The sequence below is a fragment of the Pongo pygmaeus genome, chromosome X (genome assembly GCF_028885625.2).
Source record: "Pongo pygmaeus isolate AG05252 chromosome X, NHGRI_mPonPyg2-v2.0_pri, whole genome shotgun sequence".
NCBI lineage: Eukaryota > Metazoa > Chordata > Mammalia > Primates > Hominidae > Pongo > Pongo pygmaeus.
This window is the reverse complement of record NC_072396.2, coordinates 80,854,290-80,875,178: the sequence shown is the minus strand read 5'-3', so window position 1 is coordinate 80,875,178 and position 20,889 is coordinate 80,854,290. Positions and strand designations below refer to the sequence as shown.

Sequence of the window (20,889 nt, the reverse complement as noted above, 5' to 3'; positions counted from 1 at the left end):
AGGCAGATGGCTTGAGCCCGCAGGAATTCGAGGTTGCGGTAAGCTATGATTGCACCACTGCACTCCAGCCTGGGTGACAGTGTAAGACCCTGTATCAAAAAAAAAACAAAAACAAAAACAGGAAGAAAAATGACCTAAAGTAAGGAATGAAAGAGTATCACTAGTAACCTTACAGAAATAAAAAGAATTATAAGTGAATATCGTGAACAGCTGTATGCCAAGAAATTATATACTTCATTTTCATAGCAGTGATTTCTGTTACACAATGGAAATAACCTCTATCAGGCAAAATAATACTCAGCAGATTTTTATGCATTATTAATGTTTCATATCACTACTAAATTTTCTCTCATTCACTCATGGGGTCAAAATTTGCTAATTATTTAAACAACTTACATTGTTTAAAACCGTGGATGGGAAAATATGTTATTGCTTAAATGCTGTTTTTTCCTTTTAATCAGTTTTGTTCTTTTGCATATTACCTTCTTGGTAATTTTATTATCTTAATGAAACGTGCATTCATTTTCTTTATATTTTATAGGAAAATGATAATTCTGTTGAAATTATTCTGTCAAGAACAAAGCTAATATTTACATTTTATACATCAAAAACATAATTTTTGGAAGGTCTTTTTTTTTTTTTTTTTTTTTTTAAAGAGACAAGGTTTTGCTCTGTCACCCAGGCTGGAGTGCTGTGGTGCAATCATAGCTCATTGTAACCTCAAACTCCTGGGCTCAAGTGAGTCTCCCACTTCAGCCTCCCAAGTATCTAGGGTATCTAGGGCTATAGGTGTGTGCCATCATACCTGGCTAATGTTTTTGTTTTTTTTTTTCTTGGTGGAGACAGAGTCTCGCTGTGTTGTCCGGGCCTGTCTTGAACTCCTGGCCTCAAGCGGTCCTCCTGCCTCGGCCTCCCAAAGTGCTGTGATTACAGGTGTGAGCTACTGTCACTTGCCTAGAAGTAATTTTTTTGAGTGAGCATAGTTGGCGAGAGTCAGTAAAGGACTATCTGCATGGAGCGAAGTTTATTTATAACAGGAGTTTGTAATCTTGGGTCCATGGATAGAATTTAGGGGATTATATGTACCTGGATAAGAAAAAAAATATATACTGATTTCCCTTAACCTCTAGCTAAAGCAGCAGCATTTTTCCCAGTGATGAATAGAGGCAACAATCTATAGTAGCGTTAGTGATAACCATGACTCTGTTACCAATAGAAATCAGAAATATTTTTACATATTGTTCCTGATACCTCAAAATCATTTATGTTTATCAATACTTCAGAATTTTAGGTATTTATTAAACCTGTGCATATTTTGTTACTTAATGCATTAATTTTAAAAAGCGCATATTTCTGTAGTACAAATTCTTTAATATTTTGATAATTTCTGTATGATGGGTTTCTTTTGTAATCCTTTGTTTTATGTGTTTCAAAACGATATTCTAAGAGAATTTATAAGCTTCTCTACACTGCCAAAAGAGTTTTTGTCACAAGTAAGATTAAAACTCCTAATCTAGAAACTTGGTTGATATAGACAATTTTTGTGTCTTTAACCATATTTCTTTTGATCAGGTGTGGGCAATAATAGTGAAGGTGGAAGAGGAAAGGCAGGTGCAAAGCTTTTCCAAGATTTTCAGATGTTAAGTAGAATATGGACTCATCCTTGGTGTTTGCAGCTAGACTACATTAGCAAAGAAAATAAGGTAAGTCAGGTAACTTAGTTTAAAAGCATCTATTGGAAGCAGAATAAACTTAGAAGAAAAATTGACCTACAGACTGTATATTCAAATTTTCTATTGCTTTGTTCTATTCTATGTCTTATTTCTAATTTCTATATGTCTTGCATGTATTATGATTATAGAAGGAGTGTTAAATGTTATTTTATTGAGCCCATTTGAAAAAACTTTATTTTGAAATAATTTTATACTTATAGAAAAGTTGCAAAAATAGTTCTGAGAATTCCCCTATACCTTTGACCCAGTTTCTTCTAATATCAGTATGTTGCATTAGTATAGTAAAGTTATCAAAACTAAGAAATTAACTTTGGTACAATACTATTAAATAAATGGCAGACTTTATTTGGATTTCTTCAATGTTTTTACTTATGTCTTTTTTGTTTTCCATGATCCAATCTAGGACCTCCCATTGCATTTAGTAAGCATATCTGTCCTGTCTTTTTGTCTACTAAAATCTATAATGCTTTCTCAGTCCTTCCTTAGCTCATGCCAATTAACTTATTCTTAAATGAACATCAATATAATTTCCAATATAAGTTGAGATATTCTATTAAAATAGTGGTCATTTTTTTTTCTCTAGGGTTATTTTGATGAAGACAGTATGGATGAATTTATAGCCTCAGATTCTGATGAAACCTCCATGAGTTTAAGCTCCGATGATTATACAAAGTAAATCGAATACTTTTTCGTGCCGTCCTGTATTGACAAAGTTAAAATGCCTGCTTGCTGATTGACCTCTTATAATTGGCGTTTACATCTTTCCTATGCTTTTCTAACAATCTGAATGTGTTTTTTTTTTTTTTTTTTTTTTAGAAAGAAGAAAAAAGGGAAAAAGGGGAAAAAAGATAGTAGCTCAAGTGGAAGTGGCAGTGACAATGATGTTGAAGTGATTAAGGTCTGGAATTCAAGATCTCGGGGAGGTGGTGAAGGAAATGTGGATGAAACAGGAAACAATCCTTCTGTTTCTTTAAAACTGGAAGAAAGTGAGTCTAATGAATGTTGCCTTTATCATGGAACAGTAATTTGGAAAATGTCATGTCGTTAGTCCTTTTTTCAGTCACTTACCTGACTAATTGACTCAAAGAAATTTCTTTCCTCAATTGATGAGTCTAATCAAGTACTCATAATTACAGTAAATATCTGATGAATCTTTAATGATAAGCAAGCTACTCTGTGCTCTCTGGTATTTGGGAGGAAAGGTAAAAAGAAAAACTAGTGTTTATTTACTTGTATATACCTAAACTCTATTATTTTCACTACATGTGTTAGCTAAATGAATTCTTGAGCAGGCTTGCAATGTAGTTGATAGTTTTAAAAATGGGTAGGAGAACTGGTATTCAGACCAAGATATGTCTAATCTCAAAGCCACCATATTTTCACTTAACTGTATGGGAATAAATGGAAACATTTCAGATAATCAAGTGTGATTGTAGTTAATTTTTAGTCAGTAATATACAGTAAAACTAATTTTAATCATTTAGTCTTTTTCCTTTGTGATTCTTCATAATCTGCAATTATCTGCTTTAGGTTTCCTGTGTATTATGTACAGTTTCTATCACCTCTTTTGTTTTATTTCTGTCTCTCTTGTGCATGAAAGTGAAGTCTTAGATTGAACTCTGCAGTGGTTTAAGTTGTCTTTACCTATATGTAAGTTGAAGGATTAGTGTTGAGACACTGTATCCTACTAGTGCAGCCTGTATGTCTAGGAGCTTAAAAACTGGGACCAAATATCTGCCTATTTGAAATAGCAGATAATATGAAGAGAGAACAAGGTAGTGGCTCTAAATATTTGGCATTTGGGAGTTGTGGAGCAAAGCAGTTAACTGTCTATAAGGAGAAGAGAGTTGTGGGGGCCACCTAGGTTAGTGATCCTGTGATCAGATAAACTTGGCTGGTCTCAGGCCTACAGCTGAAATAACTTGGTGATTAATTATTTTAATTTTATTTTTATAATTTCAACTTTTATATTCGGGGGTACATATGCTAGTTGATTAACATGGGTATATTGCATGATGCTCAGCTTTGGGGTATGATTGATCCCATCCCCAGGTACTGAACATAGTACTCAGTAGTTAGTTTTTCAGTCTTTGCCCCCTTTCTCTCTCCCCACTCTAGTAGTCCTCCGTGTCTGTCGCTCTCCTCTTTATATCCATGTGTACCCAGTGTTTAGCTCTTACTTATATGTAAGAACATGCAGTATTTGGTTTTCTGTTTCTGTGTTAATTCACTTAGTATATAATGGCCTCCAGCTGTATCCCTGTTGCTGCAAAGGACATGATTTTGTTCTTTATTGTGGCTGTGTATATTCCATGGTTTATATGTACCACGTTTTCTTTATCCAATCCACTGTTGATGGGCACCTGGGTTGATTCCATGTTTTTGCTGTTGTGAATAGTGCTGTAATAAATATATGAGTGCATGTGTCTTTTTGGCAGATTTATTTTCCTTTTGTTTTATACTTGTAATGAGATTGCTGGGTCAAATTGCAGTTCTGCTTTCAGTTCTTTGAGAAATCTCTAAACTACCTTCCATAGGCGGTGAACTAATTTACAATCCCACCAACATAAATGTTCCCTTTTCTTTGCCCCTTCTCCAGCATCTGCTGTTTTTTGACTTTTTAATAATAGCCATTCTGACTGGTGTGAGATTGTATCTCATTGTGGTTTGGATTTGCATTTCTCCTGTGATTAATGATGATGAGCATTTTTTCATGTTTGTTGGCTGCTTGTGTGTTCTCTTTTGAGAAGTATCTGTTCTTGTCTTTTGCCCACTTTTTAATGGAGTTATTTGTTTTTTTTGCTGTTGAATTAAGTTCCTTATAGATTCTGGATATTCATTGTTGGATACATAGTTTGGGAGTATTTTCTCTCATTCTGTAAGTTGTCTGTTTACTCTGTTGATAGTTTTTTGTTGTTGTTATTTTGTGTTTTTTTGTTTGTTTGTTTGTTTGTTGTTTTTGCTGTGCAGAAGCTCCTTTAGTTTAATTAGGTCCCAGTTGTCAATTTTTGTTTCTGTTGCAATTGTTTTTGAGGAATTAGTCATAAATTCCTTCTAACTTGGTGATTTCTTTATAAACATTTCTCTCTTCAGTACCTCCATGGAATAGACAGATGGCAGTCTAACAGTAGACTCTGACTTCTCTTAAGAAATCAGGGGAATAGTAAAAATTAAACTACAAAATTTCTCTTCTCATTCTTCTCTTCTGTTACCCCATAAAAGCAGTTTACTATCAATGTTCATCTTCTGGATAAAGAATATTTTTATCAGAATAATAAATTATTATAGTGTAATTTAAGGCAATGAGAAGTTCCTGTATTTCCTTCCCTGCCGCCCCAGTCTGCCTTTTCCACATAAATTCCTCAGTCTCTCATCTCATAATTAAAAATATATAAAGTTTACATGTTCCTGGAAATTATTTTCTTAAAATACTCTTGTTGAATTTTTTCTCATAACTTATGGCTAAGAGGAGCAGAAGAGTAGACCAATCAGTGTGCATCATCCTGTGCTATAAATGGGTTATGTAAGAGTATACTGAGATTTTTTTTTTTTGAAGTTTACTGAGATATTGATCCTTTGTCACTTGGGAGTACAATTAGAATCTGAGGCAGCTGGTTTGCCTCCATAAATGAGTAGTCTCTTCTTTTTTTCCTGGTATACTATATAAGCATTAATGTTTTGTACATATGCCATAATGTGAATGGGTTGGAAAGCACTGGGGGCAGAATGTAGGAGGCTACATGTCGTGAGCCCAAAAACACGCAGGGAAGGCCATCAGTTCCAAAAGACAAATTTTGACCACTTGTCTAGGATTTTTGTTTCATTTTAGTTGTGTGCAGTCAAATATAAGTCATTTGTATATGGATATATTTTATATATTTTTGTAGCTTATATACATGTATAATATATTAGAATTATTCTCCAGAACTAATAGATAATAAAAATTTATTTTTTTCTTTGCATCTAAATTAACTCCATATAAAATGGAGTATATCATAATGTATGGATATACATAGCTGGTACTGTATAACTTTAAAAAAATGACTTTCTTACGGTAAAAGAAAATCTGAATAGGAAGTATTAAGGGGCTAGTCTGCCTCCTTAGCGCAGTAGGCAGCACATCGGTCTCATAATCTGACGCAAGTATTAAGGGGCTAACAATGTTGTACCTGGAATTTGAAATGGATATTAAATAGTTAATTACCTATAATTGAGCTACAATATGATTTTTGCCACATATTTTATTTTCACGTCAAAGAGTTACTGTTTGCTTTAATCTTTTTGTAGTAGCTTTCTCATTTTTCTGAGAAGCAGCATCTTGAATGAGTCATTTAAATTTAGCTTACATCATCCTCATTTCTGTGTTTTAAATGTTTTATTAGAAGGAGAGTTCGTGATCACGAAATGACTATGTAAATTACTTCAAAGTGTTAGATTTATTATTAAGTATTTTTAGAGTAAGCTTCATTGGTAAGCATTTGCATTTTAAAACGTATGTAATTGTATGGATATAAAGTTTTGTGACAGAATCCTTGTATATGATGTAGAGCCGTAATATTAGTACTAATATACCATATTTATTCACTCAACAGATATTTATAAAGTGCTTACTATATGCCCAGACATAAGGAGGGAACTGATAAGCCTAAATGGTAAATTGAAGAAGGTATGCTATGGAAATCCTAGGGAGATGCTAGTCTTGAGACTAGCAGCTTTGATTTTCATTTATCCAGGGACAGGATTTGAGACTTCGAGCCCTCTATAAGTTGGAGAGTTCTGTGACCCCTTCTCAAAGCTGAATCCCTTTAAAGTTTACAATCCCATGAACAATCCAGGGAGTTAACAAGGAAGCTTATCTATTTCAGCCAGGGCTCTTGGTTGGGAAAAATAGTTTCATTGAATTTACGGTCATGGCCTTCACCTCACATACTTTATGGTTTGAATTTATATTACTCATATAGTCTAAAAGATCCTAAGCTGAAATATTAACTTCACAAGTAATTCTGAGTTGGTGATTCCCTGGAGACCTGGTAGAAGCAAATGTAGAATCACTCTGGAGATACATGACCTTAACCAAGGCTACCCAGAAATTTCACAGATTGTAGCTACACCTGAGAAAATAACCTTAGGAAAAGCTAGGAACAGAAAGTATTAGTAGTCAACCTGAGGAAAGTTAGCATAGAAAATAAATGGCATGATTAGATTCTCAAGAACTTCTGATAATAGAAGTATTTGATAAAGACTATAAGTATGTCTAAAATGATATTTTTAAAATTCCTAATCATAACTTTATGCCAGAAAATTTAAAACTGAAAATACACAATATTTAAGAAAAATATACTCAGCAATGAGCATTCATTGCAGTTATTTCATATTAGCCAAAAACAAGAAACAATCTAGATATCTATGAGGAGAACCAATAAATGATAGTGTATTCATGCAGTGGAATACTACATGGTAGTTAGAATGATTGAATGGGAGCTCCATGACAAGCATGAGTAAATCTCGCTTTGAGTGAAAAAGTAATTTGTAGGATTTTACAAACAGTATAGCCATTTGAACAGTTTAGTGATACACGTGCAGTAAAAAACATAAAACCCTGCAAAAAATGGTAAATATATAATTTAGGGGTTTAGTTACCTATTGGAAAAGAAGGAAGGAAAGAGAATGGGATCATGTAGGATCATATATTAGGCTTCAGCTTCATCCGAAGTTTTAACAGTGTTAAAATTTGATGAAGATGGAATGTGGAAGCACATTTGTTTCTTATATCTTATATACTTTTCTGAGCATTTAAATTTTTGTAACAAAAATATATTTTAAAATACTTTGCATTCAAAAGCAATTGAGAAAGTGTATAAACATGCTAAACCTGCATATTTCTTATTTTGAATCAAACTATGTTTAAATCTTTTAATAAATTATTTTATGCTACTTTCTCCTTCCACCTTTCATAGTCAAAGTTTGTGGGGAAAATCTATAAGAACAAAATCATTTAATATGATATGCCGATTCTGGGGTCAATTCTTGTTGGCAGTTTCCAGATCCTAGTAGCACAGTGAAATGTTTTCTACCCCCAAGGTCTTTTCTCTCATGATAACTGAGCCTTTCCATCTCTGTTGATTCCTGTCTCATGGAGTATGTTTGGGGGCATTTTACTCTCTTAGGGCCTGGTGAGAGGGGGATGGTTTCTCTTCTCTTTGGGTCTCTTTCTGAGCTCCACTCCTACCCCGAGGGTTTGTCTCTTACACTTGCACTCTCTCAGAGTCAATCTCTTGCTTGTTCTCTTATTTGTCATCTCCTTCCTTTCCCTTTTTCTATCTAGAGCTCACTCTTCTGGGATAGTCTCTGTCTTTCTGTGCTGTATGTGCGTGTGCCTGCCTTTCTCTTTTTTCCCTCCCCTCTCCCAAGTCCCCATCAGTTTCTTTCTTACTCTCCCCATGGGTAGGTCTTTTTCTGTCTCTCTTGCTCTCTTTCCATTTCTTTTCTAATTTACCTACTTATGTTCCATTTGTCTTATTTAGGTAAAGCTACTTCTTCTTCTAATCCAAGCAGCCCAGCTCCAGACTGGTACAAAGATTTTGTTACAGATGCTGATGCTGAGGTTTTAGAGCATTCTGGAAAAATGGTACTTCTCTTTGAAATTCTTCGAATGGCAGAGGAAATTGGGGATAAAGTGTAAGTGCTTTACCATATTTATTATATAAATTAACCTTTTGATTATGTTTTTATTGCTTAAACAATGTATTTGAACAAATCTGTTGCTTTTCCTTCCTTCCTAAAGATGTGATTTATTTGGTCATTGTAGTGCTAGGCCAATACAAGCAGCTATCTTTTTTGTAAGCCACTAGTTCTGATTGCATATTCAGGTTATTTCTTCAGTGTAAATTTCTGCTTCTGGCTATTGCAACTTGAACTTATTTCCTTGGGTAGAGCTCTTAGTTGAAATTTGTGTTTCTCCATCTTCAAAATCATTTTTCGGTTTATGTAGTGTGACTTCTACTGTGTTGCTTTACTGAGATTTCCCCCTGTAAAGTCACTAGTGACCTTCTAATCCTCAAATCTAGTGGACATCTCTCAGGCTTTATTTTATTTCACCTGCTTGATTATTCTTTCTTCTTCTTCTTCTTTTTTTTTTTTTTTTCCCCATTATGAGACAGGGTCTTGCTCTGTTGCCCAGGCTGGAGTGCAGTGGCACAATCACGGCTTACTGCAGTCTTGACCTCCCAGGCTCAGGTGATCCTCCCACCTCAGCCTCTCCAGTAGCTGGGACTACAGGCACACGCCACCATGCCCAGCTAGTGTTTTTATTTTTAGCAGAGACAGGGTTTCACCGCGTTGCCCAGGCTGATCTCGAACTCTTGAGCTCAAGCAATTTGTGCGCCTCAGCCTCCCAAAGTGCTGGGATTACAGGTGTGAGCTACTACACCCAGCCTGATTATTCTTTCTTTATCATTTATTCTTTGTTTTTTTTTCCACTTCTAACATTTTTGCCACCATTCCTTTCTTTGCATCTTCACCCCCCTTCAAATTACTTTTCCAAAAACATTATTTTTTTTTTTTTTGAGACAGAGTTTTGCTGTTGTTGCCCAGGCTGGAGTGCAATGGTGCGATCTTGGCTTATCGCAACCTCCACCTCCCAGGTTTAAGTGATTCTCCTGCCTGAGCCTCCTGAGTAGCTGGGATTCCAGGCACGCGCCACCACGCCCAGCTAGTTTTGTATTTTTAGTAGAGATGGGGTTTCTCCATGTTGGTCAGGCTGGTCTCGAACTCCTGACCTCAGGTGATCTGCCTGCCTCAGCCTCCCAAAGTGCTGGGATTGCAGGCGTGAGCCACCATGCCTGGCCTCCAAAAACATATTTTTAAAGTTTTGAACAAGACTTACTGTCTAGGCTGCTAGGTCCCGACATCTGATTATAAACGATTTTTAAAAGGTATCTGAGATGGCTTTTTTTTTTTTTTTTTTTTTTTTTTGAGATGGAGTTTTGCTCTTGTCACCCAGGCTGGAGTGCAGCGGCGCAATCTCAGCTCACTGAAATCACCTCCGCTTCCTGGGTTCAAGTGATTCTCCAGCCTTGCCTCCTGAGTAGCTGGGATTGCAGGCACATACCACCACACCTAGCTAATTTTGTTTTTTTAATAGAGATGGGGTTTCACCACGTTGGCCCAGCTGGTCTTGAACTCCTGACCTCAGGTGATCCACCCACCTCAGCCTCCCAAAATGCTGGGATTACAGGTGTGAGCCACCGCGCCTAGCTTGAGATGCTTTTAATAAAAATTTTAAATAAGGCTAAAATAAAATAATCTTTTATGTTTAAAAAAATCTCAAAATATGGTCTCAGAAACAAAAGAGTTCTTCTTGTTGTCTGCAACTGGAAAAGGTTAATAGAGAGAACCATTAGTATAGACATTTAATCCTAACAACTTTTTTTCCTTTTTTACTGTAAGACTTCTCTGAGTTCAGTGGTTCCCAGAACCAGCCTTAATTGCTAACTGACTAAAATCAACCTCTTTCCAGTATAGTAACCCAGATTGCAGATTAATTCCAATTTAATAATTAGTATTTCTAAGACTTTAAGTTTCTCACTTATGGGAACTTTCAAGAACTTAATTTGTAGCACAAAAAGAATTGATTCAGTTATGTTTTTGATTTTGGGAAAGATAAACTACTGAGGGGTCAAAGCATAGGCCTTGGTCATTTGAGCTGAGCACCAGGAGTCAATTCATTTTCTTACCAACATTCTAGAAGTAGTTAACGGGGAGATAGTAGACTCCAACAGTGTGGAGCTCAGGAAGTCATACAATAAAAAACACTTAAGTGGTTAACTCCAACAGCCGTTTCATAGCTTCAATTGTTTTCAGTTCTACTAAATCTGAAGATATGTAGCAGGGAATGTTGAAGGATCTTCAGGAGTCATAAGTACCTTCGTCTCCTATGGTATAGCTTTTAGAATAAAAATAAAACTTTTAAAGCATACTTGCCACAGGTATATTGTTTCTTGTATACTGATCTACTTTGTTTGCATATATAAAGGACAATAGAAGACCTCTTATATTCTCTTTCTAGATTTTATTTCTTTTCTAGTGTGTAAGTATGTTATAAATTCTCTCCAGTGCATTAGACCAGAATAGTCATTTTAGAACTATGTCTCAGAGCCCCTGCAAATTGGTGACCAACAGGAGAGGGTAAGGGAACAGTAACATTTTTCCTCCTTCTCCCGTAATGCCTAAAACAGCTTGCTTTTATAATTTATTTTATTTGAACTCTACACAAAACTTGATGTGAACAAATAGTTTTCATGGCTAAAAAGGAGTTAGAAAATTACTAGGGCAGAGAATCAGGAATTTGCAGACATATTTGAAATGTAATGACAAAGTGTTATAGAATGCATGTAATTTTAAATTACTGAGATACTTGTAATAGGGAAACTTTTTACATTCTCTAAACAGTGTCTTTTATAGAGCAGAAGTTTTAAATTTTGATGAAGTCTAATTTATCAACTTTTAAAACAATCATACTTTGTGTCATGTGTAAATAATTTTTTACCTAACCAATGTTATGAAGATTTTCTTCTGTGTTCTTCTAAACATTCTGTTCTTACAGTTTTTAGTTAGATTTATGCTCCATTTTAAGTTATTTTTTGCATAAAGTATGCAGTTTAGGTTGAAGTTCACTTTTTTTCATGTGGATGTTCAGTTTTACTAAGACCATTGTGTTGGGTTTTTTTGTTTTTTTGTTTTTTTGTTTTTTTTGAGACAGAGTCTTGCTCTGTCGCCCAAGCTGGAGTGCAGTGGCGCGATCTCCACTCACTGCAAGCTCCGCCTCCTGGGTTCACGCCATTCTCCTACCTCAGCCTCCCCAGTAGCTGGGACTACAGGCACCCACCACAGTGCCCAGCTAATTTTTTTGTATTTTTAGTAGAGACGGAGTTTCACCGTGTTAGCCAGGATGGTCTCGATCTCCTGACCTCGTGATCCGCCCATCTCGGCCTCCCAAAATGCTGGGATTACAGGTGTGAGCCACTGCGCCCAGCTACCAAGACCATTGGTTAAAAGACTGTCCTTTTACCATTGAAATGCCTGGGCCCTACAATTAATTATCCTATGTGGCTCTCTATCTGGACTCTATTCTGTTCTATTGATCTGTGCCTGTCCCTTTACCGGTACTACACTGTCTTGGTTACTGTAACTTTGTAAGTAATGAAATCATGAAGAGTCAGCCCTCCAACTTTTTCTTTTTCAGAATTGTCTTCCCTCCTCTGATGTGGCATTCTCATATACATTTTACAATCACCTTGTAATTTCTACAAAAAATCCTGCTGGGATTTTTGTTACAATTGTGTTAAATTTGTAGATCGATTTAGGAAGAAGTGATATCTTTACTAGGAATCTTCTAATCTATAAACACTAATCTGTTTTTTTAGCCTTGTTTTCAGCCAGTCCCTCATATCTCTGGACTTGATTGAAGATTTTCTTGAATTAGCTAGTAGGGAGAAGACAGAAGATAAAGATAAACCCCTTATTTATAAAGGTGAGCTACAAATATTTCTGTATCATAATTTTAAAAACACTGATTTAAACATACCATACAAACATTTTAACAACAAAAGAAACAAAACTACCCAGAATCTCACAACCCTAACATATCAACATTTTTTTGCAATGTCTCTTTGTCCTTATCCATATATATGTATAGTCTTTTTCAAAATAAAATTGTATTGTTTATATTTGAGGTTTACAACATGGTGTTATGGGATACATATAGATAGTAAAATGGCTACTGTAGTGAAGCAGATGAACATATCTGTCATCTCATATAGTTTTTTTGGTGACAAGAGCAGCTAATATCAACTTACTTAAGAAAAATTCCTAATACAGTAGTATTTGTTGTTGAAATTGTAGGATAAATTAAAATTTTTTGGTTTCTAAAGCAGTTTTAATGAGAGATAATTCACATCCTGTACAATTCACCCATTTAAAGTGTAGAACTCAATGGTTTTAATATATTCACAGAGATGTACAAACATCACTAGAGTCAGTTTTTGAACATTTTAATCACTACCAAATAAAACTCTGTACCCTTTAACTATTACTCCCCTACCCAGCCCAAAACTCCCTCACATAAGCAACCACTAATCTCCTTTATGTTTCTAATAGATTCATATATTCTGGACCAGTCATATAAATGGAAACATGTAATATGTGGTCTTGATAGATATTAGGGTTGTTCTCACCTTTCATCTGTTGTGAATAGTGCTGTTGTGTACATTTGTTATACAGGTTTTCATTTATTTAAACAAATGGCAATACCAAACTGTTTTCTATACTGCCTGTACTATTTCAGTCCTACCAGCAATGTACAAGCATTTCAGTTTCTCCACATTCTTATCAACACCTGTTATTTTTCATTTTTGTTTTAATTATAACCATCCTAATGGTTGTGAAGTGGTATCTTATGATTTTAATTTTCATTTCTCTAATGACTAATAATGTTGAACATCTTTTAATGTACTTGTTGACTATTTTTTTATCTTCTTTGGAAAAAATATTTATTCAGGTCCTTTGCCCATTTTTGAATTGGATTGCTTATCTTTTTGTTGTTGAAATGTAAGTGTTTTAAAAAATATATTCTACATACTAGGCCCCTATCATATGTATGATTTGCAAATATTTTCTCTCATTCTGTGGGTTATCTTTCGCTTTCATTTAAAAAAAAAAAAACAATAGTTCCGGTGATCTGTATCACTTTCTTTTATTTATTTGTTTTTAATTTTTCGTAGAGATGAGGTCTCCCTCTATTTGCCCACACTGGTCTTGAACTCCTGGGCTCAAGCAGTCCTCCCTTGTTGGCCTCCCAAAGTGCTTGGATTACAGGTGTGAGCCACCATACCTGGCCATCTGTTGCTTTCTTGAGTGTGTCCTCTGATGCACAAAAAAATTTTATTTTGTTGACATCCAATTTTTTTTTCTTTTGTTGCTTGTGCTTTTACTGTCATAGCTAAGAAACCATTTCAAAATAAAAAGTCGTGAAGATTTAACCCCTGTGTTTGCTTAAAAGAGTTTTATAGTTTTAGTCCTTGCACTTAGGTCTTTGATCCATTTTGAGTTAATTTTTATGCATGATATGAGGTAAAGGCTCAACTTCAGTCTTTTGCTGTGGTTATCCATTTGTCCCAGGACTGTTTGTTGAAAAGAATATTCTTTCTTTATTGAATGGCTTTTGTCACTCTTATTAAAAAGGAATTGATGATGGAGACACATGTTTGTTTCCTGACCCTCAGTTCTATTCCATTGTTCTATATGTCAGTCGCTGTGCTAATACTGCACTGTTTCATTACCGTTGCTTTGAAAGTGATGTTGAAATTGGAAAGTGGCTATTCCAGATCTCTTGGAATTCACCATCAACCTTGACTCTCCTATAAATTTCTACAAAGAAGTCAGCTTAGATGCTAATAGGGATTGTGTTGAATGTATAGTTAATTTTAGGAAGTACTGCCATCTTAATAATACTATGTCTTATCCATGAACATGGGGTGTTTTGCTGTTTATTTAGGTCTTTTATTTATTTCACCAATATTTTATAGTTTGCAGAGTATACATTTTACACTTTTGTTAAATGTATTTGTACATATTTTATTTCTGAGGCTGAGTGAAATCTGTTCTTAGTGAATCTTTATGATTTTTTATATATAAGATCATGTCATCTGCAAGTACAGATAATTTCCTTTCTAATCTGAATGCCTTTTATTTGTTTGCTTATCCAGTTGCCCTGGTTAAGACCTCAAGTACAATGTTGAGTGAAAGTGGCAAGAGCTGACATCCTCGTCTTGTCTCTATTCATAGTGTGAAGGAATCCAGTTTTTCAACATTTTGTATGATGTTAGTTTCATAGGTACTATTTATCAAGTTGAGGAAATTCTCTTTCTAGTTTGTTAAATGTGTTTGTCACGAAAGAGTGTGACATATTATCTTGATTTCTCTGCAGCTATTGAGATGATCATGTCATGTTTTTTTTTTTTCCCCCATTCTATTAACATAGTGTGTTACTTTGATTTTCACATGTTAAACCAACCTTGCATACCTGGGATAAATCCACTTGTCATGGTGTATAATTCTTTTTATATGGTCCTGGATTCAGTTTGCTAGTGTTTTTTGTTGTTGGCAATGGAATGTTTTAATTGGCTTTTTTTGTCCTGATTATGAAAGTATTATTATATCTTGCATATATAATATTGGCTGTATAATATTCTGTCATATGGCTGTACATAACTTATTTAATCATTTGATTGCTTTCTCTAATTTTTCAACTTTTTTTTTTTAGAGACAGGGTCTCAGTCTGTCACCCAAGCTGAAGTGCAGTCGAGCAATCTTGGCTCACTACAGCCTCTGCCTCCTGGGTTCAAGCGATTCTTGTGCCTCAGCCTCTGAATAGCTAGGATTACAGGTGTGTGCCACCACGCCTGGCTAATTTTTGTATTTTTTGTAGAGACGGGGTTTTGACATGTTGGCCAGGTCTTGAACTCCTGGCCTCAAGTGATCCGCCTGCCTTGGCCTCTTAAAGCACTGGGATTACAGGCATGAGCTACCACACCTGGCCTAATTTTTCAACATTTTAAATTTTTGTACATAAGTTTCTATCTGCGTTTTAAACTTTTTTGCTTAAGATAGATTCCTAAGAGGAGAAATCATTTACCAACAGGTATGATCTTTTTTAGGACTTTTGAAACATTGTCAACTTATTTTCCAGAACAGTTGGATTAGTACTCATAGTAGGAATCCTTGAATGATCACTACACCATTGCCATAATAACTAAAACCTTTCTTAATAGATGAATAATGATGTCTTATATTTGTTTTAATTTGCATTTATTTTATAACCAGTAACATAGATTGTCTCTGCTAATCTCTTCTTGCTTTTACTGCTGACTGATGGCTAGTTTCTGTCTGCCTGCAGTGCTTTCTCCACCTGCACTATCTTCTTCACCTGATTAATTCCTATCCATTCTTCATCTTTCACGTCCAGTGACACTCCTCAGTACTGACTTCCCTCCTCCTGACTCTAATATGTCTGATTTTTTCCTTTTAATTTTTGTGGGTACATGGTAGGTGTTACGTATTCATGGGTTACATGAGATATTTTGATATATGCATGCAGTGGATAATAATTACATCAGGGTAAATGGGATATCTATCACCTCAAACATTTATCCTTTGTGAAACAAAAAATCCAATTATACTCTTTTAGTTATTTAAAAATATACAATTTAATTATTTTTGACGGTAGTCACCCTGTTGTGCTAGCAATTACTGGTTCTTATTCATTCCAACTATATATTTGTACCTGTTAACCATCAGTACTTCCACCCCAACCACCCACTACCCTTCCCAGCCTGTGGTAACCATCCTTCTACTCTATATCTCCATGAGTTCAATTATTTTTATTTTTAGATCACACAAATAAATGACAACATGCAAAGTTTGTCTTTCTCTGCCTAGCTTATTTCACTTAATGACCTTCAGTTCCATCCATGTTGTTGTAAATGACAGGATCTTTCTCTTTTATGGCTGAATACTACTCCGTTGTATATATGTATCACATTTTCATTATCCATTCATCTGTTGATGGACACTTAGGTTGTCTCCAAGTCTTGGCTATTGTGAACAGTGCTACAATAAACAGTGCAGATACGTCTTTGATATACCGATTTCCATTATTTTGGGTATATACCTAGGAGTGGGATTGCTGGATCTTTTTTTTTTTTTTTTTTTTTTTTGGTGGGGGGAGACAAGGTCTTCCTCTGTCACCCAGGCTGGAGTGCAGTGGTGTGATCTCGGCTCACTGCAACTTCCACCTCCTGAGTTCAAGGGATTCTCCCACCCCAGCCTCCCCAGTAGCTGGGACTACAGGCGTGCACTACCACGCCCAGCTAATTTTTGTATTTTTTGGTAGAGACAGGGTTTCACCATGTTGGCCAGGCTGGTCTCAAACTCTTGACCTCAGGTTATCTGTCTGCCTTGGCCTCCCAAAGTGCTGGGATTATGTAAGTGAGCCACTGCGTCTGGCCGGGATTGCTGGATTCTATGGTAGCTCTGTTTTTAATTTTTTGAGGAACCTCTGAACTGTTCTCCATAGTGGTTTTACTAATTTATGTTCCCACCAACAGTGTACAAGAGTTCCCTTTTCTCCAAATCCTCTCTAGTATTTGTTACTCCCTGACTTTGGATAAAAGCCAAGTTAACTGGGGTGGGAAGATATCTCATAGTTTGATTTGCATTTTTCTGATGATGAATGATGTTGAGCACCTTTTCCTATACCTGTTTGCCATCGGTATGTCTTCTTTTGAGAAATGACTATTATTTTGTCCATTTTAAAATCAGATTATTAAATTTTTTTCCTGTAGAGTTGTTTGAGTTCTTTATATATTCCGGTTATTAATCGCTTGTCAGATGGGTAGTTTTCATATATTTTCTCCCATCCTGTGGGTTGTCTCTTCACTTTGTTGACTGTGTCCTTTGTTGTGCAGAAGCTTTTTAACTTGATGAAATCACATTTGTCTGTTTTTGCTTTTGTTGCCTCTGCTTGTTGGGTATTACTCAAAAAATCTTTGCCTAGTCCAATGTCCTGGAGAGTTTCCCCAATGTTTTCTTGTAGTAGATTTACAGTTTGAGGTCTAAGATTTAAGTCTTTAATCCATTTTGACTTGATTTTTATATACGGCGAGAGATAGAGGTCTAGTTTTTTTCTCCTGGCATATGGATATCCAGTTTTCCCCAGCACTATTTGCTGAAGAGACTGTCTTTTCCCCAGGGTATATTCATGGCAACTTTGTCAAAAATGAGTTCACTGCAGATTTATGCATTTATCTCAGGGTTCTCTATTGTGTTGATCTATGTGTTTTTATGCCAGTACCATAGTGTTTTGGTTACTATAGTTCTGTAGTATAAAGTCAGGTAATGTGATTCTTCCACTTTTGTTCTTTTGGCCTAGTATAGCTTTGGCTATTTTGGGTCTTTTGTGGTTTCATACAAATTTTTAGGGTTGTTTTTTGTATTTCTGTGAAGAATGTCACTGGTATTCTATACGGATTGTAATGAATCTGTAGATTGCTTTGGGTAGTGTGGACATTTTAATAATATCGATTATTCCAATCCCTGAACCTGGAATATCATTCTATGATTTTGTGTCTTCAGTTTCTTTCAGCATTGTTTTATAGTTTTCATCATAGAGATCTTTCACTTCTTTGGTTAATTCCTAAGTATTTTATTTATAGCTATTGTACATGGGATTACTTTCTTGATGTCTTAAAAAATTTTTTTTTAATTTGTAAGTTTCTTTACTTCTCTTTCAGGTTGTTTGCTGTTGGTATATAGAAATGCTACTGATTTGTGTATGTTGGGTTTATATCCTGCCACTTCACAGAATTTCTTTATCATTTCTAATAGTTTTCTGGTGGAGTTTTCAGATTTTTCCAAGTTAAGATCAGATCATCTGCAAACAAGGATAATTTGATTTTTTTCTTTCCAATTTTGATGCCCCTTATTTCTTGTTCTTGTCTAATTACTCTAGCTAGGACTTCCACTACTATGTTGAATAACAATGATAGAAGTGGGCATCCTTGTCATGTTCTTGATCTTAGAGGAAAGCCTTTTAGTTTTTCTTTCTTTAGTATGATACTAGCTATGGGTCTGTCATAGATGGCTTTTATTATTTTGAGGTATGTTGCTTATGTACTTAGTTTTTTTAGTGTTTTTTCATAAAGGGATGTTGAATTTTGTCAAATGCTTTTTTGCCATGAATTGAAATGATCATATGGTTTTGTTTTTTGTTGTTTTTTTGTTTTGTTTTGTTTTTGTTTTTGTTTTGTTTTGTTTTGTTTTGTTTTTTGAGACAGTCTGGCTCTGTTGCCCAGGCTGGAGTGCAATGGCGTAATCTTGGCTCACTGCAATCTCTGCCTTCCAGGTTCAAGTGATTCTCCTGCCTCAGCCTCCCGAGTAGCTGGGATTACACGCATGTGCCACCGCGCCTAGCTAATTTTTGCATTTTTAGTAGAGATGAGGTTTCACCATGTTGGCCAGACTGGTCTTGAACTCCTGACCTCGAGTGGTCCACCTGCCTCAGCCTTCCAGAGTGCTGGGATTACAGACGTGAGCCACCACACCCAGCCGATCATAGGGGTTTTGTCTTTCATTCTGTTGATATGATGTATCACATCAATTTGTATATGTTGAACCATTCTTGCATCCCTGGGGATAAGCCCCAGTTGGTCATGATGGATGATCATTTTATTATTGAATTCCGTTTGCTACTGTTTTGTTGAGGATTTTTACATCAGAATTCACCAGTGATATTGGCTTATAGTTTAATTTTTTTATGTGTGTTTATCTGGTTTTGTTATCAGGGTAATACTGGCCTTGTAAAATGAGTTTGGAAGTATTCTGTTCTCTACTTTTCAGAATATCTTGAGTAGGATTGGTCTTATTTCTTATTTAAATATTTGATAGAATTCAGCAGTGAAGCTGTCGGGTCCTGGGATTTTCTTTGCTGGGTGACTTTTTATTATGGCTTCAATCTCATTACTTTTTATTGGTCTGTTCAGATTTTGGATTTCTTCACGGTTCAATCTTGGTAGGTTGTGTGTGTCTAGAAATTTATCCATTTCTTCTAAAGTTTTCCAATTTATTGGCATATAGTTGCTGATAATAGCAACTAATGATTCTTTGAATTTCTGCTGTAACAGTTGTAATATCTTTATTTTCATCTCTGATTTTATTTTTTTGGGTCTTCTCTCTTTTTTGCTTAGTCTGTCTCAAAGTTTGTCAGTTTTGTGTATTTTTTTCAAAAAACCAGTTTTTTGTTTCATTGATCTTTTGTATTGTTTTCTTTATTTCAAGTTTATTTATTTCTGCTCTGATCTTTATTTTTCTTCTACTAATTCTGGGCTTGGTTTGTTCTTGCTTTTCTAATTCTTCTCTTCTCTTCTTCTTCTTTTTTTTTTTTTTTTTTTTTTTTTTTTTGAGACAAGGTCTCACTTTGTCGCCCAGGTTGGAATATAGTGGCACAATCTCGGCTCACTGCAACCTCCGCCTCTCAGGTTCAAATGATTCTTCTGCCTCAGCCTCCTGAGTAGCTGAGATTACAGGCGCCCGCCACCATGCCCGGCTAATTTTTGTATTTTTAGTAGAGACAGGGTTTCACTATGTTGGCCAGGCTGGTCTCAAACTCCTGACCTCAGGTGATCCACCCGCCTCAGCCTCCCAAAGTGCTGTCATTACAGGAATGAGCCACCGCGACCGGCCTCTGATTCTTTAAGATGCCTTGTTACATTGTTTATTTGCAGTTTTTCTTCTTTTTTGATATAGGCATTTATAGCTCTAAGCTTTCCTCTTAGTACTGCTTTCCCTGTGTCTTACGTTTTTTGGTATGTTGTGTTTCCATTATCATTTTTTAAAGAAAATTTTCAATTTCTTTCTTAATTCCTTCATCGGCCCACTGGTCATTCAGGAATGTGTTGTTTAAATTCTATGTATTTGTATAGTTTCCACAATACCTTGTTATTAATTTCTCCTTTTATTCCACTGTGGTGAGAGAAGATACTTGATACTATTTCAGGTTGTTTTTGATGTTTTAAGACTTGTTTTGTGACCTAACATATGGATGATTGACATGCTGAGGAAAAAAATGTGTATTCTGTAGCTGTTGGATGAAATATTCTGTAAATATGTATTAGGTCCATTTGGTCTATAGTGTAGATGAAGTGTGATGTTTCTTAGTTGATTTTCTGTGTGTAGTGTTGAAGTCTCCAGCTATTATTGTATTGGGGTCTATCTCTCTCTTTGGCTGTAACAATATTTGCTTTGTGTATGTGGGTGCTCCCAGGGTTGAGTGCATATATATTTTAAATTGTTATATCCTCTTGTGGAATTGAACTGTATCGTTATATAGTGTCCTTCTTTGTCTCTTCTTACAGTTCTTGTCTTGAAATCTATTTTGTCCTATATAAGTATAGCTGTTCCTGCTCTTTTTGGTTTCCATTGGCATGGAATGTCCTTTTTTATCCCTTTATTTTCAGTCTATGTGTATTTTTATAGGTGAAGTGTATTCTTGTAGGCAACAGATCATTGGGTATTTTTTAAAATCCATTGAGCCCCTCTGTCT

General features: G+C 35.5%; 1 protein-coding gene across 10 annotated transcripts in view; it reads left to right on the top strand.

The window, feature by feature from the left end:
* Positions 1 to 20,889, top strand: part of ATRX (ATRX chromatin remodeler) — a 284,010-nt gene that overhangs the window by 185,670 nt on the left and 77,451 nt on the right. For 9 of the 10 annotated variants that reach the window (XM_054470837.2, XM_054470836.2, XM_054470841.2 and 6 more), the window contains 5 exons: positions 1,573 to 1,703; positions 2,317 to 2,405; positions 2,550 to 2,719; positions 8,258 to 8,411; positions 12,158 to 12,264. In XM_054470837.2, coding sequence (XP_054326812.1) covers positions 1,573 to 1,703; positions 2,317 to 2,405; positions 2,550 to 2,719; positions 8,258 to 8,411; positions 12,158 to 12,264 — 651 coding nt within the window. Of the gene's footprint in view, positions 1 to 1,572; positions 1,704 to 2,316; positions 2,406 to 2,549; positions 2,720 to 6,325; positions 6,400 to 8,257; positions 8,412 to 12,157; positions 12,265 to 20,889 lie in introns of those variants that run through there. The other variant, XM_063660202.1, reaches the window with a different exon arrangement.